This window comes from Oryza brachyantha, chromosome 6 (assembly GCF_000231095.2).
Source record: "Oryza brachyantha chromosome 6, ObraRS2, whole genome shotgun sequence".
NCBI classification, from domain to species: domain Eukaryota; kingdom Viridiplantae; phylum Streptophyta; class Magnoliopsida; order Poales; family Poaceae; genus Oryza; species Oryza brachyantha.
Genome location: NC_023168.2, coordinates 14602849 through 14629877, shown reverse-complemented (window position 1 = coordinate 14629877; position 27029 = coordinate 14602849). Strand labels below are relative to the sequence as shown.

General features: G+C 40.2%; 1 protein-coding gene and 1 pseudogene across 2 annotated transcripts; both read right to left on the bottom strand.

Annotated features, from left to right (window-relative positions):
* Positions 1–9705: 9705 nt before the first annotated feature.
* On the bottom strand, positions 9706–13070 carry LOC102714199 (annotated as a pseudogene).
* Positions 13071–17956: 4886 nt separating this feature from the next.
* LOC102719965 (receptor-like protein kinase 5) lies at positions 17957–22427 on the bottom strand. Of its 2 annotated transcripts, XR_001550604.2 has the most exons (3): positions 19703–22427; positions 18929–19604; positions 17957–18785 (listed from the first exon to the last, which is right to left on the bottom strand). XR_001550604.2 is itself a non-coding variant. In XM_006656099.3 (2 exons), exons 1-2 carry the CDS (start codon positions 22329–22331, stop codon positions 19123–19125), a joined length of 3111 nt encoding a protein of 1036 aa, XP_006656162.1. In that variant the 5' UTR covers positions 22332–22427; the 3' UTR covers positions 18799–19122. The 2 variants fall into 2 exon arrangements, 1 of the variants encoding a protein (XP_006656162.1); XM_006656099.3 differs by lacking the exon at positions 17957–18785 and having other exon boundaries at positions 18799–19604.
* Positions 22428–27029: the final 4602 nt, after the last annotated feature.

The following is a 27029-nucleotide window of genomic DNA, read 5'->3' as shown; positions in this document are numbered from 1 at the left end:
GTGCAGCTCAAAGGTTTGGGAGTACTTTGACAAGTATGAGGAGAAGATAAGAGGAGATAATGGAACAGAGGTTATGTCACTTTGGGCTAAGTGTAAGAAGTGTAGTTATAAATCACGTCGGGAGACCAATAGGGGCACAACGGTATTTTGGAATCACTTAGTCAGCAAGCACCAAATCAAAAATGGCCAGCAGCTTCTAGAACTGAAAAAGAGTGATAGTGGCAGTGGAACTACATCTGTTGAGACTTATAGGTATGATGAAGTTGTTAGCTTAAAGAAATTTTATTTGGCAATCATTATGCATGAATATCCCTTTAATATTGTTGAGCATGAGTACTTTGTGGATTTTATCAAGTCCTTGCCCCCTAGTTTTCCAATTAGAAGTCGAATAACTGTTAGGAAAGATATATTGAATATGTTTCTAGAGGAAAAGAAGAAATTATATGAGTACTTCAAAACACTTTCATGTCGTTTTAGTACAACCATGGACATGTGAACCTCAAATCAAAATAAAGGTTATATGTGCATAACTGTGCATTGGATAGATGATAATTGGTGCATGCAAAAGAGAATTGTGAAGTTTATGCATGTAGAGGGCCGTCGTTCAGGGAAGAACTTATGCAAGGAATTTTATGATAGTATACTGGATTGGAACCTTGATAGAAAATTGCTTGCACTTACTTTGGACAATGCATCAGCCAATGATGTATGTGCTAAGGGTCTAGTACTAAAGCTTAACAAGATATCACCCTTGATCTGTGATGGGGCCTTTTTTCATGTGAGATGCTTGAATCATATTTTCAATCTTGTTGCTCAAGATGGTTTGAAGCAAATTGCACCAGCTGTTTCAAATATTAGAAACACAATTTCAATGGTGAAAAACTCCACATTGCAGCGGGAAGAATTAATGAAGTGCGCCTCAGAATGTGATGGTTTAGATACTAGCCATGGTCTCTCTTTGGATGTACCAACAAGGTGGAACTCAACTTATCTCATGTTAAAACAAGCTCTTCACTATAGATCAGCTTTTGATAGACTTTTTCTTCGTCATAGAAGCAAATATTTGCATTGTGTCCTAACAGCTAGTAATTGGACTATGGCAAAATCATTGTGCACATGTTTAAAAAGATTTTATGATGCTACTTTGATCTTCTCTGGCACTACATATCCAACAGCAAATCTGTTTTTTACTAAATTCTGCCAAATTAAGCTTGCAATAGCTGATTTGTGCACCAGCTCTGATCCAACTATAGCAGCCATGGGCTTTAAAATGAAGGCCAAGTATGATAAATATTGGGAGAAGTCCAATATGGCTATTTCTGTAGCTTGCTTTCTTGATCCAAGGTTCAAGACAAATCTAGTAACCTATTATGCAGAAAAGATTTATGGTGAGACATATGCTCCACAAGAAATTAAAAAATTCATGGATGTTGTTAATCGGCTATTCCAAGCTTATGAATTTAGTGCATCAACTTCAAAGAATGCATTGGCTACAAATTTGCAGAAGGATTCTTTAATCAATGAGGATAAGAATATGGAGAGTGATGATGATCTTGATGAAGATGTTGTGAACTACTTGCGTCGCCGCACTGCCTCTGGAAAATCCACTAAAACTAAGTTGCAAGTGTACCAAGAACAACCATTAGTGAAATGGGATACAAGAGACAAAACATTCAATATTTTGCATTGGTGGTCACTCAAGCAACATGAGCTTTCTGTTCTTTCTCGACTTGCTCGTGATGTTTTGTCTATTCAAGTGTCAACTGTTGCTTCAGAATCAGCATTTAGCGCTGGTGGGCGTGTTGTTGATCCATTCCGCAATCGTCTAGATCCTGAAATTGTGCAAGCTTTGATTTACACCAAAGATTGGACTGCTGCATCAAGAAAAGGTAATAATGTGTTGTATGTACATCATTATATTGCTTTAACCTTTAAGTGATTATTATTCTTTTCTTCTAAGAATATATGTGAATGTGAATACTTAGGTGGAAATGTGGTTGGTTCTATCATCAATGAGTTGGACATGGAGAACCTTGAGCGATCTTTTGCTACCTTGCTGGCCATGGTTTGTGCTTCTAGCACTAAAAAGTTATACAATTCTTTCACTGTCTTTTATACTTCCACTAATAATTGATCAAATTTTTATTTACAGGCCACGGAACAAAATGATGAGCAAGATGGTGATGGTGATATTGAAATGGACTATGTTGAAGATGATGACGACATAGTGCCAATGGGTGTTTAATAAAATGTTTGTTAATTTAATTTGCAAGATGTATGTAATGAACTATTTCCAAGAGCACTGTCTGTGATGGACTATGTATCTTAGTATCTATGCCCATTACTCCATGTTACATCTAAACCACTTAATATTGGACTGTTCAAGTAGTTTCTAAACTATATGATGTGATGTGACTCTTATGTGATAATGATCTAATGTGTGAGACTATGTCACTATACCATTGTGTCTGATTGTGCAAGTTTGTGGATGTTTCTTGTTATGCTATTATTAATTGCTTATATTTAGAAATGTTGATGAGTTATATTAGAAAATATAACAAGTTATATTTATTCTATGATTTGAGAAGTATAGTTTAAGAGGTTTTTATGTTCCGATTAATATCCTTCACCGTATCCGTTTCGATTCATATTTGCTCTGTATTTGTATTCGATAATAATCGATTCCGTTTCCGTATCCGGGTTTCCGATTCCGATTCCGAAAAAAATATAAAAATGAATATGATAGAGCTAGTTTCTGACCGTATTCGATCCGTTTTCAACCCTATGTGTAACGTTCATGTGCTACTCTATACGGAATGGAGAATAATGCATGACATGCATAACTAATTCTGGCTATTTTTTTTAATACGACGCTATTAACTTTTATATCTATTTGACACTTCATTTTATTAAAAAAATTAAATATACAAAGTTATTACTCATACTTAAATTTTTTTAATAATAAAATATAAAAAATTATTAATAATTACATAAACTTAATGAATGAGACAAATAGTCAAACTATAGGTGAACTATAATCTGACGCTATTGATTTCTAGATATACGTTTGATCATTTGTTTTATTTAATTTATTTTACAAATATAAAAAATTATAAGTCATACTTTAATTAATTTTCTTTAACAATATATTAAATTATAAAAATAACTAATACTTACATAAACTTATTGAACGAGACGAATAGTCAAACGATAAGTCAACAGCATCAAAATACAAAAATTGAAGGGAGTAGGCTTGTTGCTAGTCAGTGCCCTTACGCTAAAGCTCGAGTTAGCTGCAAATGATATGATTCTTCGTCCTTAGCTTTAAATTTGCAACAGAAACGACAGCACATTATTGTACCCAGGGTGGTGCGTGTAGTCGCTCGTCATCCTATACATTCATGCAGCGGTGGCACACGGATATCAATATACTATCTCCGTTTCACGATACAAAGACTTTTTAATATTATATATATATATATATATATATATACTAATTAATCTAGTCATATGAGTTGACTTTTGGTTTTTTTATTATAGTTTATTTTTTATCCTTAGCTTTTAAATCGTTAAAAACATGTATATAAAAGTTTTATTAAATTGTTTACAAATATACCGCCAATGGATCACCCATGCATGTTTCTTATAATGAAGGAGAGCCGCATTGGTTCCCGGAAACTATAATGCAATTTTAATCTACTCTCCCTATTTAGTTCCCAAAACTTTTTTTCCCAAAAACATCACGTCAAATTTTTAGACACCTAAATAAAGCATTAAACTTAGATAAAACAAAAAACTAATGGCACAGTTATGGGAAAAATCGTGAGACAAATCTTTTGAGCCTAATTAGTCCATGATTAGCCATAAGTGCTACGGTAACCCACACGGATTAACTAGGGTCAAAAGATTCGTCTCACGGTTTCCAAGCGAGCCATGAAATTCGTTTTTATTTTCATTCGTGGCTGAAAATCCCTTCTGACATACGGTCAAACATCTAACGTGACACTCAAAAATTTTCTTTTCCCCAACTAAAGACTTTGTTTAGATGCACCCTTGAGTGGCACTGTACTTTAGGCAATTAGTTAAAGACAAACATCTATGATTATTCGTATGGCATGATGACGTGATACCTCACCATGTTCCCTGACAAGGTACGCACTTGGGACCATCCATGCATGTCGATCACCCACCGGAAGCTGCTGGCATATATTGTCTCCATTAATAAACTTTTTTTTGCATATTTGGAAGGATGCTTGACTACATCTGCAATGGAGAGCATAATTAAACATATAGAATATTATCCCCTACTTATCAATGTTAATTATACACCTAAGAAATCATATATATAATCATCCGTGTGTATGCATGAGATCTGCAGCTGCTAATGAAAACGCAAACATGGCTGCCATACCTCGTAAACTATATCCTTTTGCTCGAACCATTGAACAGCTCAGGTCCCTGTCAACATCAATATATATAACTTGTGACAAAGGTATAGATCAGTATGTAAAGAAAATAATATAATCAATAATTGTCACCACAAGAAAGTGCTTAACTTTAAATATGAATAGAATGGTATGGTGAAGTTGCATTATATATAAATTAAGTTGGACTATGTGTTGGCCAAATATCAGAAAGTTTGAATCTTGAAATTAATGTATAAATCAATAGAGCGAGTATGGATAATAATGTTGTTACCATACTGTGTACCCTAGCATTATCACTGATCAGGCCATCGTTCGCATAAATATGAGTTTAGACCCATTCATATTCATCATAGATGAGCGGTGATACAGTAGTGTACACTTACCTATTCGTATTGTAAATTTCTAAAATATATAGTTTTGCGATAAAATCAATTGTAATTTTGTGAAACATGAAAAAAAAATAGCACTAGATATGTAGTTTTGAGACATAATAACTTATATATATATATATTTATGATAAATTTGTTCTTTACTACTCCCTCCAGTTCTATTCTATTGGTTGCTGAAGGTTTGTTGTTGATGGTAGGAAGAAACCCAGAGATCGGATGGAATCACCCTTCTTATGTTTTTAATGGTATTATTAAAGATGGACGGTATGCATGCACAGTAATCGAACGGAGCTCTTAGGCCATTTACAATGCCCGTATTGTAGACGGTGGTTTTGCAAAAGGGAAAAACATTACGTACCACTGACTTTAGCCCAAATTGTTCAGTTCTATGCCATCGGTTTTTCTTAACTTTCATGATTTACCATCCCCGTCCACTTATCCTCCGTTAACACTAAGCACGGTTTATTTTTGTTATAATGACTAAAATACCCTTTGGTCAAAAACTTATAAAATTAGGAGAAAAACTGAAATACCAAATTCCAGTTCAGTCAAATTTTAGATGTTTTACACTATAATATTTATAATATGAAATTTTAGAATATTTGTAATTTTTTTGATAGTTTTTGTCCTAGGGGTATTTCAGTCATTAAAGCAAAAATAAACAATACTAACGGAGGCTAACTGGACATGGACAGAGCGATAGTAAATCGTAGAAGTTAAATAAAATAGGATGGTATATTATAGAATTGGACAAAGTCGGTGGCAAAATGTTAAATTGGAACCAAGTCAATATTACAGAGTAGATTCTCTGTTGCAAAAAAGTCCTCATCTCACCTCTGTAGATAGTCGTGTCATCGAGTGCTTTAAGCTCGTGCTCTAAGACCGAGTTAACGAGTGCAATTATGTTGTATAGCTTATTGACAACAAATATCAAATAATTTACTTAATTATAGTTGATCTTTACTATGTACAAAACATTGAATAGCTTATAAAAAATAAAGGGACTGTGTGTTGTATGACCCGAATTGAATTAGCCATGTCATCCGGTGAACAATTGCCGTCAGATCCATTAAAAACAAAACAAATAAAATAATTATAGACCGTTCGATCGGACAGAGGGATCCGAGACAAACTGAGAAGAAGCCAGAAATTAAGAAACAACATACATGTCAGCCTTGGGTGTGTTTTGATCAGTACATGCATGCCTACGTGGTTGAAGCCCAAACCATGCTGGGCCGTGTCCCAACAGTACATTATCAAGCCACCTCTACTTTTCTAGATAAGCTAATTTTTCCTCTAAAACCAAGGAAAAAAAAGCTAAAGAGAACTTATGTATATTAGACCAAATTAACTATGGGCCCAATTTTTAAAATAAGCTCAACATATATTATTTAAACAATTCACCAGTAAAATTAATAGAAATTCAAACTTAAATGTGAAGTCGATCAAATAGATAATTAAATCTCATACGCAAGTTCTTCTTTTCAATTTAAAATGTGAAAATATTCATCTTTTAATAGATTGCTACAGTACTATAAACACAGTATTACAATCCCAGCTATCTACTACTTTTTAAAAATCAAGCCTTAAAACTTGCACATGTTATGGCATACCATCATCATTTTTGCTAAGATAATAGAGGTTTAACAGAACTCAGCTAATTATATCAGGATGATAGAAATAAGAACATTCCCAGCCTTTGCACCATGTAAGTGCACATGGCCAAACACACTCACACACACAAAGAAATAAGCTAGCAAACAGAGATATCAAGGGCCATTTATCCATAGACTACACCAAGGCATTGGGGTAAAAATATTCCTGCCCATCTGCTCCAATTAATTGTAGATTTGCTGCATTAATAAAACCTGCAAAATGGGCTTTTGGAGGATAGCCCACGACCGGAGGCCGGAGCCAGCCAGTGCGTAATCAAGAAGATAATTAGCAGCAAAGGAAGAAGAAACATTTTCCCAATTATTATCTCTTATTCCGCCTTAACTTAGTATTACTCTGTCCTTGGGCATAATGGGCCTTCCACGCATTTGGTCTAATCTGGTTACTACTAATATTTTTGAGATATTTCCTCACAGAAACCATCTTTCATAGCACGTCCACACAGGCTGCTAAGTGTTTGCGTATGATAAATGATTTGTTGTCATCATAATGTTTTTATTTCAGATTAAAATATTTTTTGTGTTATTACTAATATCCTACTATTTCAATATGTAACACATTCATAAAGTAGTGTTATGGAATCGGAGGGAGCACGCAGTTTTGGGATACTCTGTCGAATATGAAGTTTTATGATAATTTTACTAAAGTACCTGTAGTTTTATAGAGTACTCTTTATTTAAATCTAACATATTTGTAGAGCCTACTAAATATGCAAAATTAATGTTTTGAAAACTCTTTTCGTGACAACTCTACCATGTCATTTTTCATGTGCTCAGCATAGCACTAAATTATACTTTTTTGCTTATATTTTTGTCCTCGCCGCTCTACACACTGAGTGGTCCCATGTTCACATACTATCTTACTTACAGTTTCATTCTTCATTCATGCAAAACGGTTAACCTGAATAGTATGATTAGGATACTTAAGCTTATAGGGAGACACGCACGCACCTACAATTCTAAGGTGGTTACCAAACTACCAGTAACAACCACTTCTATAGGCCATGGGCCTAAACAAAACCACCACTGGGCGGCGGCAGAACCATGAAATTCCTAAGCCTAGGACCCAACAATTGAGTACATATTTTTTAGACAAATTTTAACTAAATTTAGTACTTTTCTAATGTATTTTTTCAACCAGGCATGGGGCTCAACCCCAAGTTGCCCCACGCTCGGTTCCACCCCTGCTACTAGGTTTTAAATGGGCTAGGGTGCTACATGTCGATGGTTCAAGGTCTAGCTCAACCAACGCTACATCTTACATGTCAAGGTATATATGTACATGTGCCTAACTGCCTGTGGAAAGGGTAGAGGAGATAAGAGACGACCCCCCTGGTGGTGCACTGAACCATACATATTGAGGAAAAAAAGAGGTGGCTAGCTAGGCGGCTTACAATTATCTAGTTGAGTTTTACTCCCATCATTTCTTTTGTATCTCGAGATACCGGTACCTCGTGGTACCAAATCATTTCTGATCGTTGGATCCAACAGTGCACATTCTACTTAGCTAGATCGAATGGTGAGAAATAATTTAGTACCTTGAGGTACCGATACCTCAAGAAACAAAAGAAAGGATGGGAGTAAAACTATGTTAGCTATCTAGGCGACGTACAGAGGCTCACTTACGAGCGTTTGTGATGATATCATGGAAAACTAGTCCAATATCCACTGGTGTTTGATGAATGGATAATTGTATAGTGGGTTTCGCTCAAACTTTGAAAAAAAAACTTCCACCACTAGAAACCTCTGCTGGCTATGGAAATTTGGAGGTTAATTATACATTAATTCATGCATCAGAATGGTGCAAAGTTGATGATTGCGGTGGCTATGTACGCATATGTATCTATGCATCATGGAGAGACTTTTGCAGAGAACAACTTAAGTGTGCCTCAGTTACCTGATTGACTGAGACAGATGCATGTTTGCATTATGATTGGTGTTAGTTGTAGGCAAGAGGGGGGAGGTAGAGAGAGGGAGCTAATTAACTTGCCTAACTTGCTGCTCAGGGGGTGGCAGTCACAGGGAAATTGTGCATGCTTGCACTGCATTACTAGGCTGGCAACATTGGTGAGCAGCAAGCTGATTAATACGGGGAAAATCAATCCGGACCCATATGTCATAGACACATGAGGTGACAAAAAGTTAAGGTCTCTTATAAGAGTGGCAAATAGTTAAATGCCCCCGTGTCGTGTGAGGTCAACTGGTGCAACCAGATCAGGCAGCAGAGCTGATGACATTTTTAAGTCAACATATGCACCACAGTTATATTGCTATAGATTGCACCATCTGTGACGGGGCACGTCAACTCAGCATTATAGGTTGTTAAGGTAAATTTTTGGGACTTTATAAATGGATCTTCTCACTTTCTTTTATTTATTTTCTGATAATATTCTACCGTAGTTGTTAATCGTGAAGTAAATCAATACTTGAATGTATAATAGATAGATCCAATAAAAAAAATCCTGTTACTATACTGTACCGGCTGATACTTCGGCTTCGCTCGTGGGTCGACCAGTCGTATGGCAATTGCACAATCACTCCAATCAGCCAAACAAATTATCTGAATCACTCCAATCGGGTTCTTTGGGTTTGGGCTGGCTCAGTGGCTCTAGCAGGGCAGCGAGCACGGGGACGGGGGTGGGCGGCAGATCAAATCGTAGAGATAGTTTTTATATGTTTTTTTTTTGCATAAATGTACTGTTTAGAAATTTGAAAAGCTTGCATCCATAGTCGATAGTTTCAGAAAGACATGACCACAATGAGATAAATGTGTATATATATTAATATATATGTAATGGCCATACATATCAATTTGGATGCTACCTCCATTTTGGTATAACTGACTAAAATCAGCACATATTGATCAGGACATATCAAATTTGCTACTATACTACTTTTAAACTCTACTTTCTATAAGAGTATTATACAAAATGAATGCTCAGTTTAAACCAACAAAATATATCAATATAGTAAGTGGTGAATTATGATGTTTTTCACTGATGCAATATGGGCCAGGCCCAGTGCCTAAATCCTCATTTCAGGCCCATCACAGAACACATCCCAGGGTCAAGTTCCCAACTCAGATGAAACGGAGGTATGGGCCAGGCACGTCGAGTCCCTTCTCTTCCCAGTGGATTTTTTTAGGATACTCTATAATGGAATTTTTTAAGAAATAACATTATTTTAATAGAAAATTACAAGATTAGAGGCCATATGTGGAAAATCGTAATTCTAACACCCTGTCAAACAGTGGATGTTTGATTTGGGCCCTGTCGAACTGCTACTGTTCGAGAGGGGACCCTATCGAACACCCACCGTTCGACAGGACCCACCACCTGGCGTGGAGGGGGCCCGTGTCGAACTGCCAAACGTTGACAGGGGGGCTTATCGAACTGCCAAAGGTTGACAGGCCCCCTACCGCCTCAGTCGAACGATGTGGTGTTCAACAAGCACATATGTAGAGGGCCTGTCGAACTGCCCCGTGGTGTTTTGAGTAAAGAGCTTCCGATGGAACAAGTCTTTGGTCATCTTTCTCTTGGCATTTAGCATTTGTCAACCTTCTCATTCAGGTAAACTTGCAAACTGTATGCATGGTTGTTGTTCAGCGTTGTAGGACCTGCAACACCTCCTTCATCGAAGGTCTTGATGATGGTTGTGTTGCTGTGCAGATGAGTCCAAGCTTGAACACCATTTGCTCCTCGCGAAAGTAAGCTGGATCGCGTATATCTTCATCAATAACATCAATCAACTGAAAGCCTTCATCTTGAAATTGTCTCCATGCCCATTGTGCCAAATTCTCATAACTGCCCCCACCATTTGCACACCTCCCGGTAGTCAGCTCCAGGACAACCACGCCAAAACTGTATACATCAACCTTCTCATTGATTTTTCTCAATTTTATGAATTCTGAAAATAAAACAGAATCAGATAATATGATACAAATGAGCACAAGGGAGCATACATAACTCTGTAATTTCTCTCTTATTTTCTTTCTTCTCGTTGATTTCTGATCCCCTTGGATCCCTGTTTCTCCCCTTCTTAAATATAATTACAACCCTGATGGGGCTTAAAAGAAAAGGAGTGAGTGCTCTGCTAGCCCTTTCTGTAGTTGTGTAGTCTCTAGCTGCTCTTGCTCTCAAAGACCTCCCTTTGTGTAAAAAAGGAGAGGACAGTGGGATTTGGATGAGGGGGCTGCAGCTATTAAATTTTCTATTGCTTTTGTTTTTATGAGCTCGATTCAACCAAAAAAACTCACAAACTTTTTAGGTGATTATTATAATTTTGAATAAGATAGTCAACACAATTTATTGATGAGTATATATTTCATTGTCATATGAAAAAGCCATTTCGATAACACGGCTGGAGTCATGGATCTATACTCAATAACTGAAAACTTCATGGAATTATGTCTCACATTTAGAGCTACAATCCTAAGGACTCCATTTTCCTTTTTGTTTTTTTTAGGATGAAGCATCTATTTCAAACATGTAGAATATAATGTTTTCTTTAACAAGGACTTAAAATCTTTGCTATTTTGAACAATCCGTTGCAATGCGTAATTATTTTCCTAGTTTATAGTAATGAATTCAAAATAACTAAAAACAGATAAATTACCTGGAGCCATGTATCCAAAGGATCCAACTATAGCTGAGACTGACTCTGGCTCACCACCTTTGGCAATTACACGGGCTAGACCAAAATCTGCAACCTTTGCTTTGAAGTTACAGTCCAGTCGGATGTTACTGGATTTGACATCACGGTGCGCTATTGGGGCAGAACAATCATGGTGCATGTAATAGAGTCCTTTCGCCGATTCTATGGCAATTGACATTCTCCTAGGCCAGTTTAATGATTCATCATTTCTATGCATATCTTTGTGATGCAGCCAATGGTATAAGCTATTGTTTTCCATGAACTCGTATATCAACACTTTTGATTCAGTGGAGGACATGCAGCCAAGCAACTTAACAATATTTGTATGCCGGATGCACCCAAGTATCTCAATTTCTGCTTGAAAAATGCTTTTCCAGCATGTCGGACCGCATCTGATCGTTGCATATCTTTTTGGCAGCTACAACGTTGTACGTGGTGTCATTGAGGCATATCTTGTATACCTTACCTGAGCCACCACTGCCGATGAGATTATTATCTGCTAGACCATGAAGAATGTCTTGGTAATTGAAATTAATGTTATGAAATGTTGTTAACTTCCATTGAGGAGGCATAGTATTTTCATTTTTCCTTTGAAAGAAACCTCTTATCCTGGATGATCCAAGCAACAAGATAAATAAAACACCGGTCAGACCGAGGACAAGGAAAAGAATGAAAAGAATCTTCTTCCAGCGTTGGTCATGGCATATTGGATAAACTGCATAGTGATTGGATGTGCACAAATCAGGGTTGTGGAGGAAGCTCTCCTTAAATTTTTCTTTCTGCAAGAGAGGTGGAATCTGCCCAGACAATTGATTGCAAGAGAGATTTAGGTAATTTAGGATAGAATACTTGCCTAGTTCCTGTGGCAGGGGGCCTGTGAGGAAATTGTTGGAAAGTATCAAATAACTAAGTTTAGGGAGAAAGGAAATGCTTTCTGGGATTGAACCGGCGAACTGGTTGTCAGATAGAAATAGTGTTTCCAATTCCATGATTTCACCAATATCATTTGGGATTTGTCCTGAGAGTTTGTTGAATGAAATATCGATCTCAACTAAATTTGACAGTTCCATTGACCCAATAATCTGACCAGACAGAAGGTTTCCTCCTAGTCGGAGTACCACTAGGCTATCGAGACTCCAAATCCAACTAGGAATTGTCTCATTGAGTTGGTTGCCAGATAAATCAAAGATTCTAATATTGTTAGCGTTTGACATAGCATCTGGAATTTTGCCAATGACATTCATTTTATTCATCAATAAGTGTTCCAGGTTCGTTAGATTTCCAAACTGTGGATGGATCGCCCGACAATAAAAAGGATTTTCACCTAGACGCAGAACTCGGAGGTCTGAAATATTTCCAATTTCTGCTGGGTAGGAGCCATCAAATAGGTTTCTGTCAAGGTAAAGATTCCGAAGCTTTTGTAGCTGACCTACTGAACTTGGGATATTCCCAGATAAACTATTACATGCAATGTTCAGATATTTAAGCCTTGGTGATAGTCGACCAAAGTTGGATGGGAGAGAACCAACCAATCTATTTTCTGACAGATCTAGATACCGTAGATTTGAACAATTGTAAAGAACAGTAGGGTAAGAACCTGAAATGTTGTTGTGAGAAAGATTGATGGACAAAACTTTCTTCAATGAGCAAATAGCTGATGGAAACTCGTTGAGTCCATGGGCAGGAAGTGAGATCCCTATGACAAAGCCATCTCTGCAAATGATACCTGGCCAATTACAGTGATCTTTGTATCTGATTGGCTTCCAATTCACAGACAGTGGTTTGTCCCAGTCTCCTTGAAAGCTTAAGAGGATTGCCTTCTCCTCATCCCTATTGATGGCGTCGCAATTAGAACTGAGCAGCAAACAAGTGAAGAGAATTAGTGATTGCATATGGAGGATTTTTCCAACAGTTGGGAGAGTAGCCATGGCACTTACAGTGCATGCATGCAGAGTTAGGTACATGTATCATGTTTTATGTGTAGTGGAGCTCCAAGAAGACTTTCAGTCAAAGTCTTCTCTCGGACTAGTCAATCCCAGCTGGAAGTCGTAATCACTCAAAAACTATTCTATTGATAGAAGACTAAAGATACTAATGGCACAACAATATATATAAACATATAATTTTTCGATGTATTTGTATTTTCCTTAATGATTTGGCTATCTTTTGTATCTATCTTTTCATATAGCTTTAAATCGCTGCTTATTTTCCTTTGGTAAATTTGTCAGGATATAACTTTCAGGAGGACCCATTTACAATGGGACTGCATATACGTTATTTGTATGATATGTCAGGAAATAAAATATCATGTTTTATGTGCAATGGAGCTCCAAGAAGACTTGCAGTCAAGGTCTTCTCTCAGACTAGTCAATCCCAACTGGAAGTCGTAATCATGTAATTTGTTGATACTAGACTAGAGATACTAATGGCGCAACAAGATGTAAACATGTAATTTGTTGATGTATTTCTACTTTCCTTGATGATCTGGCTATCTTTAGCATTTGACAACCTTCTCATTCAGATAAGCTTGTGAACTGCATGCATGGCTGTTTAGAATTTAGAATTTAGAAGCTGCAACAAACAAGTTCAAATTGTTTCTTGATAATCGAATACCCCATCCTTCATGTTCAAATTTGGAAGAACAAACAAGTATCATTTTTCTAAAAAATAAATTTCTGTTGATCATTTTTTTTTAATTTTTTTGGAAATAACATTTCGCCCCACCACAGCGCCACTGCGCCACCTACCATGTTATTGCCAAAGGATAGGTCTTGTGCATAATATTTGTTTTCTTGGTCCATGAAAGCCTTTCTTCCTACAGACAAATTTTTGTAATTAGATCATAACATATACATTGTTTTACCTTCATAGGTACCACAAGAGTGAACACTGAAGTTATGTGCTGCTAAAATAACTTTTTGTAGTCATCATTGACATTTTTTTCTAGAAGAACACTGAAGCAGAAGAGAACATGCAGTTGCCTAAAAATTTATAGCTACTTCACAAGTATCTGCTGTTTTTTTCTTAATGCCTAATTGGTCTCTGACAGATAGTGCCAAACAAATGCTAGTAATACCAATTTCGTAGCGAATCACCATTCAACACCACAGCCACATAGTTTTGTGTCTCTTTACTCTCTGATCATCCAATTTTTTGGCAGTATGATCTGTATCTATTGACATTTTTTTTTAGAGAAATCTGGAGTTTCCATCAAGTTGAATATACATATGACTTTTTTTTTTTGCCTTTTCTTCTTACTTCATGTATCGAGCAACTAGTAAACCAGAGCCACAAGGATTTTTTTAATGCCACACCTTCTCCTGCGAGATCTGTTCACTACTTCTCTCCTTGTTCATCTGTGTTTATCTCCTCGATTCTTTTAATGGCACACCTGCCTGCCCGACTTGCCGATCTTGAGTTTGGCAGCTCAGTTACTGCCCCCGTCTCCTATCAGTTTGCTTCTGGCAGAAAACAAGGTGCAGTATGAAAAGCCCAAATTCCAGCTCAAAGCCCACATACAGACCAGAACTCAATCCAGTTAGTAACATACAGATACCAAAGCCCAATAACCAATTATAAGTTTCTTTTTTTTTTATTAATCCAGCGCAAAACATAAGTGAAAAGCCCAAAATTTCTGTGTTTGTTCATTCCAGTGAAAACACAGTATCAACGGATTACACTGTATTTACGCTGTAATTATACTATGCCCGCGTTCGTCTATAGGCACAAGTTAACTAACCTCCCTTGTTTTTCGCGTGCACGCTTTTCAAACTGCTAAACGGTGTATTTTTTACAAAAAATTTTTATAGGAAAGTTGTTTTAAAAAATTATATTAATCTATTTTATATTTATAATAATAATTAATTAATTAATTATATACTAATCTATTACTACGTTTTCCGCACCGAAGTTAACTTTATCAGCTCTACGTACGAACGTGGCCTATGTCTTAAAAAAAAACTGTGGAAAGCTACGGGAGCAGCACATGGCTTCCCATCTCGGGCCTTAGCTGTTGGTGGCCCACTAAGCCCACCAAATTCACGGCCCAGCAAGTTACGGGCTCTCGGGCCCACTAGGCCTTCGTCCTCCTCGCGACGCCGCGGCGTCTCTTCTGGTTGGATAGACTTGTTGCTCGGATTGCGCGCGGTTGAGGATGCTGCGGCGCCCTGCGGCCGTCGGCGGTGATGTCCCGTCCGTCCACTGGAGGCGCCTTTACGTCGGAACGGTTCCCGGTCAAGTGAACTGCACGCATCCTTCCGCCCGGGCAGCTGGCGGGGTCGCGAGTGGCGTCTCGGCCGACGAAGGGAAACCCAAGGTAGCATCCGTTTCTGTTTGTGCATTTCATGTTTCCTGGATGATAAATCTCTTGTACTCTACTTAAAATAATTCTTGCATTTGGAAATGTCATGTACTCTACTTTAATAATTCTAAAATTCGTAATGAATCGTAAATATGATACCATACCCATCTTGAACTCTCACTTTTGTGTTTTATTAATATAATTCTAAAATTGATAATTAACAATTTAGTGTAGACTCTTCTTCTAATATATAATTTTCCTATATAGGAAGCTTCTGTCCTACTACCAAGTGTAGCTATTCCCTTCACGTCTAAGGTGCAGAAACACCTCTATACATATTTTTTTTCTCTTCCAATAGAAAGTACAAACTCTATATATGTAGTTGTATCATTCACTTAAGATTTAATAGTGTCTATACTTTCTATTGGGTGGGAGCAGAAACAGTTATGAAAATATTTTTCATCATGAACGTGCAAGGAGTAGCTACACCATATATATATATATATATATATATAAAAGCACCTACGGTTCCAAAGGTAACCAATGTGTTTACCATAATGTTAGAATTTTAATATTTATATTACTAGTAATAATACCCCATATAATGGACATGCTGGCGACTAGTGTAAATAATGCTAGCTTCTAAAATCTTTTCATTTGTTAATGAAAAAGAGCGTGTCAAATGGAGAAGTACTAGAAAGCTGATGTACGGTTATGCAGCAGAAGACATTTGAGAGACCATAAAGCTCCATGATCCTGTTATTGACAATTCTGATTTACATACATATTCAACTAGAGGGCGACATGGTAAACTGTTGCTTGCATTGATCTGGAACTGATCTGCAGGAGTCTGGAGAACGATCGTCACTACCGTCAACTGAATAATGGCAGGCTTGTTTGCAAATGGAACTATCATGAACCGAGGCCATAACACGATAACCACCGCCACGAGGATGGCTGGGCTGACTCGATGGCTAGGGAAGGTAAGTAGAATTAGATTGTAGATAAGAACATATGTTATGGGCTAGAGTTCATAGGGGGTAAACACCGTTGAGAGGATAGCCGGGCGGCAACGATTGCTAGGGATGAGAGAGGGACTTAGATTGGGGAAGACTAACTCTAATTTATTACTTTATTAGAATGAAGTTACAATCCATCCTTATATAGATGGTGAGACTTAATCGCTAAGTAACTAACTTGATCTAATCTAACTTTATCTCTTAATCCTATCCTAGCTATGCTACTACAGTGCCAGTTGCTACAGTACCGCGTACTGTTCACCCGTCAGGGGGTTGGGTCCATGGGCCTCGATCCCTCGGTCCCTACCTATGACAACATATGAGGAAGGAATCTTGATTAATATCGGTTCATTGTTTAATTCTAAATGAATACAATCCCATCTGTATATAGGGATAGGACAACTTGACCCTAAAGTAACTAACTAGATATTATCTCTTAGTCCTAACTCATCAACTATCCGACTGCTACCATACTCGTGGTACCGTTCATCTGCCATGCGTTGGGCTTGTGAGCCTTCACCTCTTGGTCTAATGCCCATGACACTACACCACTTCTTTTGAGCAGCTTGTCCTTAAGCTACAATATTAACTTTTCAACTTATACAACGACTCTACAGAAAAATTAATATAATTTAAGTCTTTTTACATCTTGGCTTACTATTTTAATAAATGGATTTATGACAACGATGCTATTTCTTTATTGCCACGCATAGGTGGCCTCCATCTAGAAGCTCTCAATTAAAAGATCGATCCACCTTTGGTTGGAAGGTTGAAGGGCCAGTAGACTGATATGATGCCATAATAATCAATGTTCGTTGAGGTCCTGCATAGAGGCCTTCACATTGTTAGATGAGTACCATCGAGCCAGCCCAATTGCTAGCTAGATCACTGGACCATTATCATCTTTGATGAAGTAGTCATCCAACCCACAAACCTTCCCGACAATCTTGCGGTGGTTCTCCTTACCCATTCTTGTATTGCTCCATGCCTTCCTGCCAATCGAAGTCCCTGCCTTCATGTGTTGGCTAACATAACCACAGGGATATGAGTTAACGGGATAACCACCGCTAGCAGTATAGCCAGGTGGAGTCGACTACTAGGGAAGTGGTGCAGAATTAGATTGGAAAAGAAGAACATTTGGGGACAAGATCTAAGTTAATATCGATCCGTTGCTTAATTCTAAACGAATACAATGTCATCCGTACATAGGGATGGTACAACTTGCCCGTGAAGTAACTAAGGGGGTGGAAATTGGATCCCCTTAACTTTTTAAATCCCTGTCACATCGAATGTTTAGACACTAATTAGAAGTATTAAATATAGACTATTAATAAAATCCAACCGGTATTTTGGACTATTTCGCGAGACGAATCTATTAAGCCTAATTAGTCTATGATTAGTGAATGTGATGCTCCAGTAAACATTTGCTAATCGTGGCTTAATTAGGCTTAAAAAATTTGTCTAATGAAATAGCTTATATTTATGCAATTAGTTTTGTTATCGGTCTATATTTAATATTCCTAATTAACATCCAAACATCCGATGTTAAAGGGACTAAAAATGTCACCAGATCCAACCAGCCACTAAGTCAATCTTATCTCTTAATTCTAACTCAACAATTATCCTACTGCTACAGTATCCATGCTACTGTTGGTCCTCCAGGCTGTGGGCATCTGGGCCTTCGCCTCTTGGCCGAATGCCCATGACAGGAACAGTAAGTAATCATTCATAAACCTGTACAATATCGCATTCAGGTCACGTTTTGTGATTATGGTTGGCCACCGAACGGATGCCAGTATGGCTGCATCTGCATGAGATAGGTCCAAAGCATGTTGACGATCTGCACACTGATAGTCATGCTCCTTCCCACTGTTTCTTCAGAATGTTCAGTTGATTCCAACTAATGGATTTGTTCCTTTCTGCATACCAACCTGCCCCCACTTTGACAAAACCTTCACTTCACCTTGTCACAACGAATCACACCACAAGTTTGCTTCCTCCCTGTGTCATGCACAATCATTCCCCGTGCAGCAGCAGCAGCAGCGCTAGTGTCCAGCCGCCCGTTTTTTGGTGTCCATTCCAAAGACTGAAACTTCTCCAGGTTTCTGCAGAACTTCCGACTAGCTTGAAGCCCAAAGTTTCAGAAAAGCAACTTCCACAGTTACATTCTTGCTGACAAGTGCTACCTTGAAGCTGCAAATTTACCTGTGACCAGTTTGGTCCTCCATCACTAGGTGATGTGGTCAGTTGCTCATCATGCTCAAAACTTGTCTATCAAGTACATGCTCAATTGAATAAAACTGTGGCATCGAACCAAACAGTCCCTGCAATAAGAAATGCTTAGCTGTTAGAATACTCCTATTATATGCCAAGGATCGGAAAGATCCTAGATTAACTTACGCTACAGTTAAGATTACATCTTCATTTATATGTTACATGCATACAGATTGCAGGATGCAGATTTTACCTTCACTGCTGCAACCTGAGATCTGAAGGGCTCATGTTTTCTGCTTGTCATCCAGGTCACCAGACAAAACTGCTCTGCAAAGGACTCCTCCATTGTAGATGAGCTCTACTTATGTACTCTACAGTGCTACTGTACACTGGCATTCGGACCTCCTAAACAACGATGTCAGTGACAATATCACTCGATCCTCTTCCCTAAACAACGTGCACCACGAAGTTGCCGCTGTCGTCGTCGTCGCCGCCGCCGGCGTCCCACCTGCCGGACGACGCCGAGCTCCTCCGTCGGCTGCCTTTCTTCGCCTCCAGAAGCGGCGCGGCGCCGTCGACGTAGTCGAGCTGGCACAGCTGCTCAGGTCCCTGGGCGGACATCCGGTCGCACCGGAGGAGGTGGTGCAGGACATCCTTCATGGACGGCCTCGCCGGCGGGTTCTCCCCCGTGCAGATCACGCCGAGCGTGAACACCGACATGACGTCAGGCAGGCTGGCCTGTTCCCGGATGTTCTCGTCGACGGCGTCGTCGAACGGGGGCCCCTTCTGGTACCGCCGCCACGCCCACTCCGCCAAGCAGAAGTCGGCGCCGGCGTCGTTCGCGACCTTGCCGGTCGTCAGCTCCAGCAGCACCACGCCGAAGCTGTACACGTCCACCTTCTCATTCACCTTCTTGCTGTACCCATACTCTGCAAAAATGGCAAATTTCTCATCGCAATTTGCAAATAAACAAGAACTGATATGGCATCTTGATTGGGGAAGACGAGAATTGAGATGGCATCTGTACCTGGCGCCATGTAGCCGAACGTGCCGCCGATGGCGGAGACGGACTCGGGCTCGCCGGACTTGACGAGCATACGGGCGAGGCCGAAGTCGGCGATCTTGGCCTGGAACTCCGGGTCGAGGAGGATGTTGCTGGACTTGACGTCGCGGTGGACGATGGCCTGCGCGCAGTCGTGGTGCATGTAGCTGAGCCCCCGGGCGGCGTCGATGGCGATGGCCAGCCTCGTCGGCCAGTCCAGCGGCGCCGGCGCGCCCTCGCGGTCGCGGTGGTGCAGCCACCGGTCGAGGCTGCCGTGCTCCATGTACTCGTAGACCAGCAGCTTGGCGTCCTGGCTGGAGATGCAGCAGAGGAGCTTGACGATGTTGTTGTGCCGGATGTTGCCGAGCACCGTCACCTCCGCCTCGAACTCCTTGTCCAGCTTCGCGTCCAGCTTCCTCGAATTCCATATCTTCTTCACGGCCACTGTCCTGCCGGCGCCGGCGCCGCCGCGGGAGGCGAGGTGGATGCGGTACACCTTGCCTGACCCGCCGCTGCCGATGACGTTCTCCTCCTTGATGTTGCTGAGCACGTCGGACTCGGTGAAGTCGAGAGGGGTGAACTGCGTCATCTTCCAGTCGGTCACGTCCTGGCTGTCCTTGCGGCGGCGGAGGAGCAGCCACGCGATGCCAGCGCTGCCGACGAGCACAATGCCGGCGAGCATCGAGAAGAGGATGATCAGGCCCTTCGAGAGCTCGTCGTGGCCGCCTCCGCCGCTGCCGCCGCCGCCGGGGCATGTCGGGAGCTTCGTGCCGGAGCCCGACCTGGCGCAGAGATGCGTGCCGAGGAAGCTGCGGTCGTACGCCGCGCCCTGCAGCGCGAGCGGCACCTCGCCGGCGAGCTGGTTCGATGACACGTTGAGCGAGTTGAAGTTGAGGTTCCCCAGGTCGGCGGGGATGTCGCCGGTGAGCTGGTTGCCGGACAAATCGAGGATGGTCAGCGCCGGGAGAGTGCCTATGCTCGCCGGCGGTATCACGCCGGCGATCCGGTTGCCGCTCAGGTTGAGCGAATTGAGCTTCACAAGCAGCTTGATCGACACAGGTATGGAGCCAGCTATTCGATTACCAGGCACCGACAGATCAGTGAGGTCGGTGAGTTTGCTCATATCGGCCGGGAGCTCGCCGGCGAGCTGGTTGTTCTCCGCCTTGAACACGGTTAGCTTGATCGCCGAGGCCGGGATAGAGCCGGAGAACATGTTGTTCCCCATCTCGATCCGCGAGATGTTGGGCGATATCACGGCAGGCAGAGCTCCGGTGAAGCTGTTGTTCTGGATCATCACCGTGGTCAGCTTCTTGAACGACCAGATCTTCTCCGGGAAGTCGCCGGAGAAGCGGTTGTTGTAGAGCATGAGGTTGTTCATCAGGACGCAGTCGCCGAGGTTCGCCGGGAGCTCGCCGGAGAAACTGTTGTTGAAGGCCACAATGTCGAAGAGCTTCCCGTTGGCGCAGAGCGTCTCGGGGAGCCGGCCGGAGAGGTTGTTGTTGGAGATCTCGATGTTGCCGACCGGCGAGTGCTTCCCGAGCTCCGGCGGGAGCTCGCCGGTGAGGTGGTTGTTGAACAGCCGGATGTCGTTGAGCTTCGGGAGCAGCCCAATGCCCGCCGGAATCGTGCCGGTGAGCTGGTTGAAGTAAAGGAACAGCAAAGTGAGGTTGTTGAGGTTGCCGAAATCCTCCGGCATCTCGCCACCGAGCTGGTTCGTCGACAAGTCGATCTCGACCAGATTCACCGCCGTGACGTTGCGTGGCAGCTCGCCGGTGAGTTCGTTGTTGAACAGGTAGAGGTACTCGAGCTTCTGGTGCCGCCACACCCACGCCGGAATGGCGCCGCTGAGCTTGTTCGACGACAAGTCGAACAGCGTCAGCTCCGTGAGGCTGGAGAACTCCTCCGGAATCCCGCCGGTCATGTTCATCTTGCTCATCCAAAGATAGGTGAGATTGGTGAGCTTGGCGAACGCCCGCGGCACCGGCGCCGGCGCGAACGCGTTGGCGGCCAGCGTGAGGTGCTCGAGGGAGGTGAGGTTGCCTATCTCCGCCGCCGGGTACGCGCCGGTGAACTGGTTGGTGTCGAGGAGCAGCGACTTGAGCGCCGGGAGCGCCGCCACCGCGGGCGGCACCTCGCCGCCGAAGCTGTTCGACGACAGGTTGAGGTGCTCCATCGCCGGCGAAAGCCGGCCAATGTCGCGCGGGAGGGCGCCGTCGAACGAGTTTTCGGCGAGGTCGAGGAACAGGAGCCTGGAGCACCGGTACAGCGCCGCGGCGGGGAAGGCGCCGGAGAGGTTGTTGCCGGAGAGGTCGAGCCGCGTCAGGCTCGGGAGGTCGCACACCGCCGCCGGCACCGTCCCGGTAAGGTTCATGTCGCGCAGGGACAGCTCCGTCACCGCCCTCCCGCCACCGCCGGTACCATCAGAGCACGTCACCCCCTGCCAGCTGCAGTGGTCGGTCGCCGCCGTGGCGGGGTCCCACGAGGCGAGCTTCGGGGGGTTCCCCCACGCCTTCCTGAGAGCCACGAGCGTGTCGCGGTCGCCGGCCGCGGCGGATCCACCGGCGAGGAGGAGGAGGGGGAGGAGGGCATGGAGGAGGAGATAAGTGTTCGACATTATTCTTGGCGTCGCGGACGCGGAGGTTTCCTCGCGGTCGCGGCGGCCGGCGAGATGAGGATGGAGTGACGACGAGTGGAGCTCGGCTGTATTATACGTGGGAAAAGGGTGTTGACCGGTCAACGTCAACGGTCTCACTGTGGGCCCACACAAACTCTCGTGGTGCCTTCTCCTGTTTGAGACTGTGACTTTTCACTGACGGCGAGCCTAAGCTTAGCCGGTGGATTAGTGACTTTCTAACTATCATCTCGATCTTTTTCTTCTATTTAGTCACCATCATCTCGATCTTTTTATCCTATTTACGCTTATAAGCTAAAATAAAAATTATTAAAGTTTAAATTTAAAGTTAACTTTAAGGTTTTTCTCGTCAAAGTTTATTTTTTAATCTTGAATTTTAGATCACCAAAAATACTTATAAAATATTTTATTCATAAATTATTTTTTATTTATAATATGTCGTCAGCATTTTTCATGAAAACCAAACAATCACCCCTGATGACTTACATATTATATCTGTTATATATTACATGTTTGGTTTAATTTAAAGCTATATAACACTAACACGCGCGCGCATATATATATACATATATACATATATATATATATACATATATATATATATATGAATAAATATGTCGTCAGCATTTTTCATGAAAACCAAACAATCACCCCTGATGACTTACATATTAATATCTGTTATATATTACATGTTTGGTTTAATTTAAAGCTATATAACACTAACACGCGCGCGCATATATATATATATATATATATATATATATATAGTTAGATGTAAGATATCTTATATCATATGAAAGGAGGAATTAGCATATATGCCAGAGTAGTTTAATTAGAGAACCGGATCCTCGGACATAACTGCTGGTACAATTACGTATTAGCCCCCACATTGCTATGACCGGAGTATATATCAATAGCATAACTGTACATCAATTACGTTAGATGATCCTCTTGTGTTAATTAGGAGTTGCGGTAATTGGATGGTGTTAATCCGTTATCGGTGGCATGATAACAGAACAAGTGCATTATCACTAGTCTCAGTGACAGTGACCACTGACCAGTGGTAAATAAAAAATTGCAGAGGTGTTATTTAACGTGAACTCTGTTTTAGATAATGGTGTTAATAACTTTTTCAATATTATGTTTAAATCACTCGTTTTATTTATTTAATTCCGACTTGCTTTACCGTTAAAGTTATGTAAGCATTACTTATATTGAATTTACAATGATTGGCTAAATGTGTTTCGGATTGTGCACGAGAGATGTTAGCCTTATTTGATCCTGATTTCTCTCTCTCTCTCTCCCTCCCTCCCTCCCTCTCTCCCTCGCTCGGCAAAAACTTAATACTTGATTTCCGTAATACATTATTCTCCGTTTGAACTCTTTCATATTTCCATGTGAAACATCATGGGATCACTTTTAATCTAACTTTTACTTTATATTCATGGTAATTGCTCGAAATTTCTGCACAATACATATATGTTTTCCTCTCATTTCGTGAGCTGCAAATGAATACCCTCTGTTTCTAATAATCCTAGAATCCTAGTCCTATAGTCCTGACAGCATAATGCCGCCTGTTAACAAGTGTAGTTATAAGTCTAAAGAGCAATAATAATATAGACAACAAGCTAGCTATAAGACTCTTTGTAGTCTTCTCTGAACTCATTCATATAATAGTTAGCTCTTTATCATTAATACATGACTCATATGTCTCTTTCATATAGTTTTTTTTCTTGTGCCAAGCTGATCCTGGCATCTCTTCTCCACATAAGTATTTAGCCAGCTTACAGCTTGCTATTATACTTGCTCTAAGAAACCAAGCATACTTATACACTTCTACTACCAAGTAGACCAGCTAATTAACAAGGTGAGTCTAACATTTTGCTCCATTTAATAGAGTTCTGTTCAGACTAATATTTCTTTTCTTTTGAAGACAGCTTAACAGATAATCGTTATTACGTAATCAATCAAACATTAACCTAGGTACGTCATCAACTCATTGCATCATACTTTCCCTAAAAAAAATCATTGCATCATACTGCGTCGATCTCACAAAGATTTCATTTTTAGTGTTTTTCTCATTTATGAAAAAAGACTTTATTTCTGGTGCAATCATTGTATTGGAGTTTTGTAAAGTAAGAAACAAATGTGTTGAAATTTAAAAAATTACCAGGCAAATATATTAATATTTGAAAAATAAAGGATATTTGGGTCTATATGACTTTGTATTGATTTATATGAGGTAGATTAAAAATGTAGTTTTTGGGACCCATGGACTAGCAACTATACTCTAAGAAAAGCATCATGTACTTGTCAGCACCCAAAGTGATTGCCGTTTTATAATATTTTATTTATGGTCCAAATGATATTGTTCTTGAAAAATGACGACATCTCGTGACATAAGATCGGCTTAGAGCAAATGACAGTAATGCCCGCCCAATAATCAGTAATTTTAGAAGTGGCCTCGTGTACAACAAGGGCAATAGATAGACATGAATGATCTAACAGTCAAAGGGCATGGGAGGTGAGGATTTCTTTGGTATCGGTGCAGGATTTGTATCAAATTAACAATTGGAATCCAAGTCCACCTATCCAAACAAGCCTATATTATGGTAGGCAAGTGAGGAAATGAAAAAAATACATCATGGTTTCTACGTAATAGCGAAAATATAATAGGGTATGAGTAACACTAAATTTAATATAAATTAGTAATGTTTATATTGCAAGAATATTTTTTATATATTTTTTTTGGTATACACAATATAGAAGTTGTGACTAGTGTTTTGTTGGAGGATGGGAAGAATAAGGATTATTGGGAATTTCTTTAGAACTTGAATTATTGGGTGTTTGACTTGCTATAAGTTGACTATTCGTTTGGACTATCAGTGTCTGTACAGTAAGAGCTCGTGGGCTTGGCGTAAATCAAGAGGCAGCTAGCAATAGAGACAACGCATCACCAGGACCAAGGTTCATCAGTTTGTTCGAATTTCGTCGTCCAAATTAAATCAAGGGCTCCCCCCAAATTATATGCTTCGCTTTGTGCTGTGTTTCATCACCGCTCCTCGTATTTCATTGAGATTTGAGACTCGCATGCACTTGAAGTAAATTAAACGATAGCATCGTATAATTAAAAAACTAACACATGAATCTTTTCGCTTCTGTTTATGATTATTAGCTAAAATTTGAATTTTTAATCTTAAATTTAAGTTAAGTTTGAGGTTTTCTCACTTAAGTTTATTTTGTAGCATTCGCTTCTAGATCACTAGGGATGCGTATATAAAAGTTCTATTCATAAATTATTTTTTATTTATAAATATAATATTTGACTTTTTTAATGAAAAAACCAAACATAAATGTGAGACTTGATACTTCTTAAGTTCATTCTTCCAACTTAAGTTGCAAGTTAAGGTTTTTATATTAGCTATGATAATTATTTCAGAGTTTCCCGATTAGTGACCACTCACTCTCACTAAGACCATGTTCTAAAATTCTGAATTCTGCAATTTCATTTATATATTTTTCAAGCTTTCTTACTAGTACGCTGCATGAAAATTTCCTAGAGCAACCTTTTAACATGAAAAAGATTCATCTCACTTAATCATAACTTCAAAGTACTCTCTTCGTTTTTTTTAATTAACGTCGTCGACTTTTGTAACTGCGTTTGACTTTTGACCATTCGTCTTATTAAAAAAAATTATATATTTATTTATTAGTTATTTTCTTATAATTTGATTTATTACTATAATAAATCTAAGTATGATTTATAATTTCACAAAAATATTGTATAAGATGAAGGATCAAGCTAGGTCTAAAATTTAATAGCGTCAATTAAAAAACGGATGAAGTAACTATAAAAAATGATGATCCATCTGCTATATCAACCAGGGCAGGAGAAACATCCCCTAATTTTTCTATCACCAACTGGCTGGGTAGGTCTGTGATGGAGTAGGTTAGAGCCCCAAGGTCATCAAGAAGGTGGGGTTTTCCAAGAACAAATAAGCTGGGAGTTAAGTTGCCAGTTCATCTCCATGCCCTTTGCCCATACCAAACCCTGCAGCTTCCGTTGCATTGCGCATCAATTTGATGGGGATCTCTCGCTTGCTTCGTGCTAACTGCTGCCACTACGAGTCATCGAAAAACTACTGAATATTGAGACATCAGAGATTCGGTTGGTTTGGTTGTTTCGACGGAATGTGATTGATCTCTTCATCATTCAGGTAAGACCGATTTGTGAGTATTCAAGTTTATACTATGTGGGAGAACTTTATGCAAGGTTCGGTAAGAAAGAGGAAAAAAAAAGAAGCAAGGTTTTGATTCTATATGATTGAATGACTTTATTTTTTTGAAAGTAGATTGAATGACTTCAAAAGAATGGATATTGTATTTTTAAATCCTTCGGTTACTGTTTTATGATTGGTTTAAGGGTTTGAAATTATTTGCCATTCTTATCGGGGAAGACATATACACAGTTTATTATAATTGTATCTACATTAGAACAACATAAACTGAGTAGTATAATAGTATGAGCTCTTCTAAGACCATACCTTCATAGACAATTAGTCCATAGAGATAAGAGCTTCAAATCAATCTTAACCCGGTTAATCCTGTTTTTGCAATTTAAAATATATTTGTATGTCTCTATTAATAAACTAATCGCTTAAAAGAAAAGAAGCAATTTAC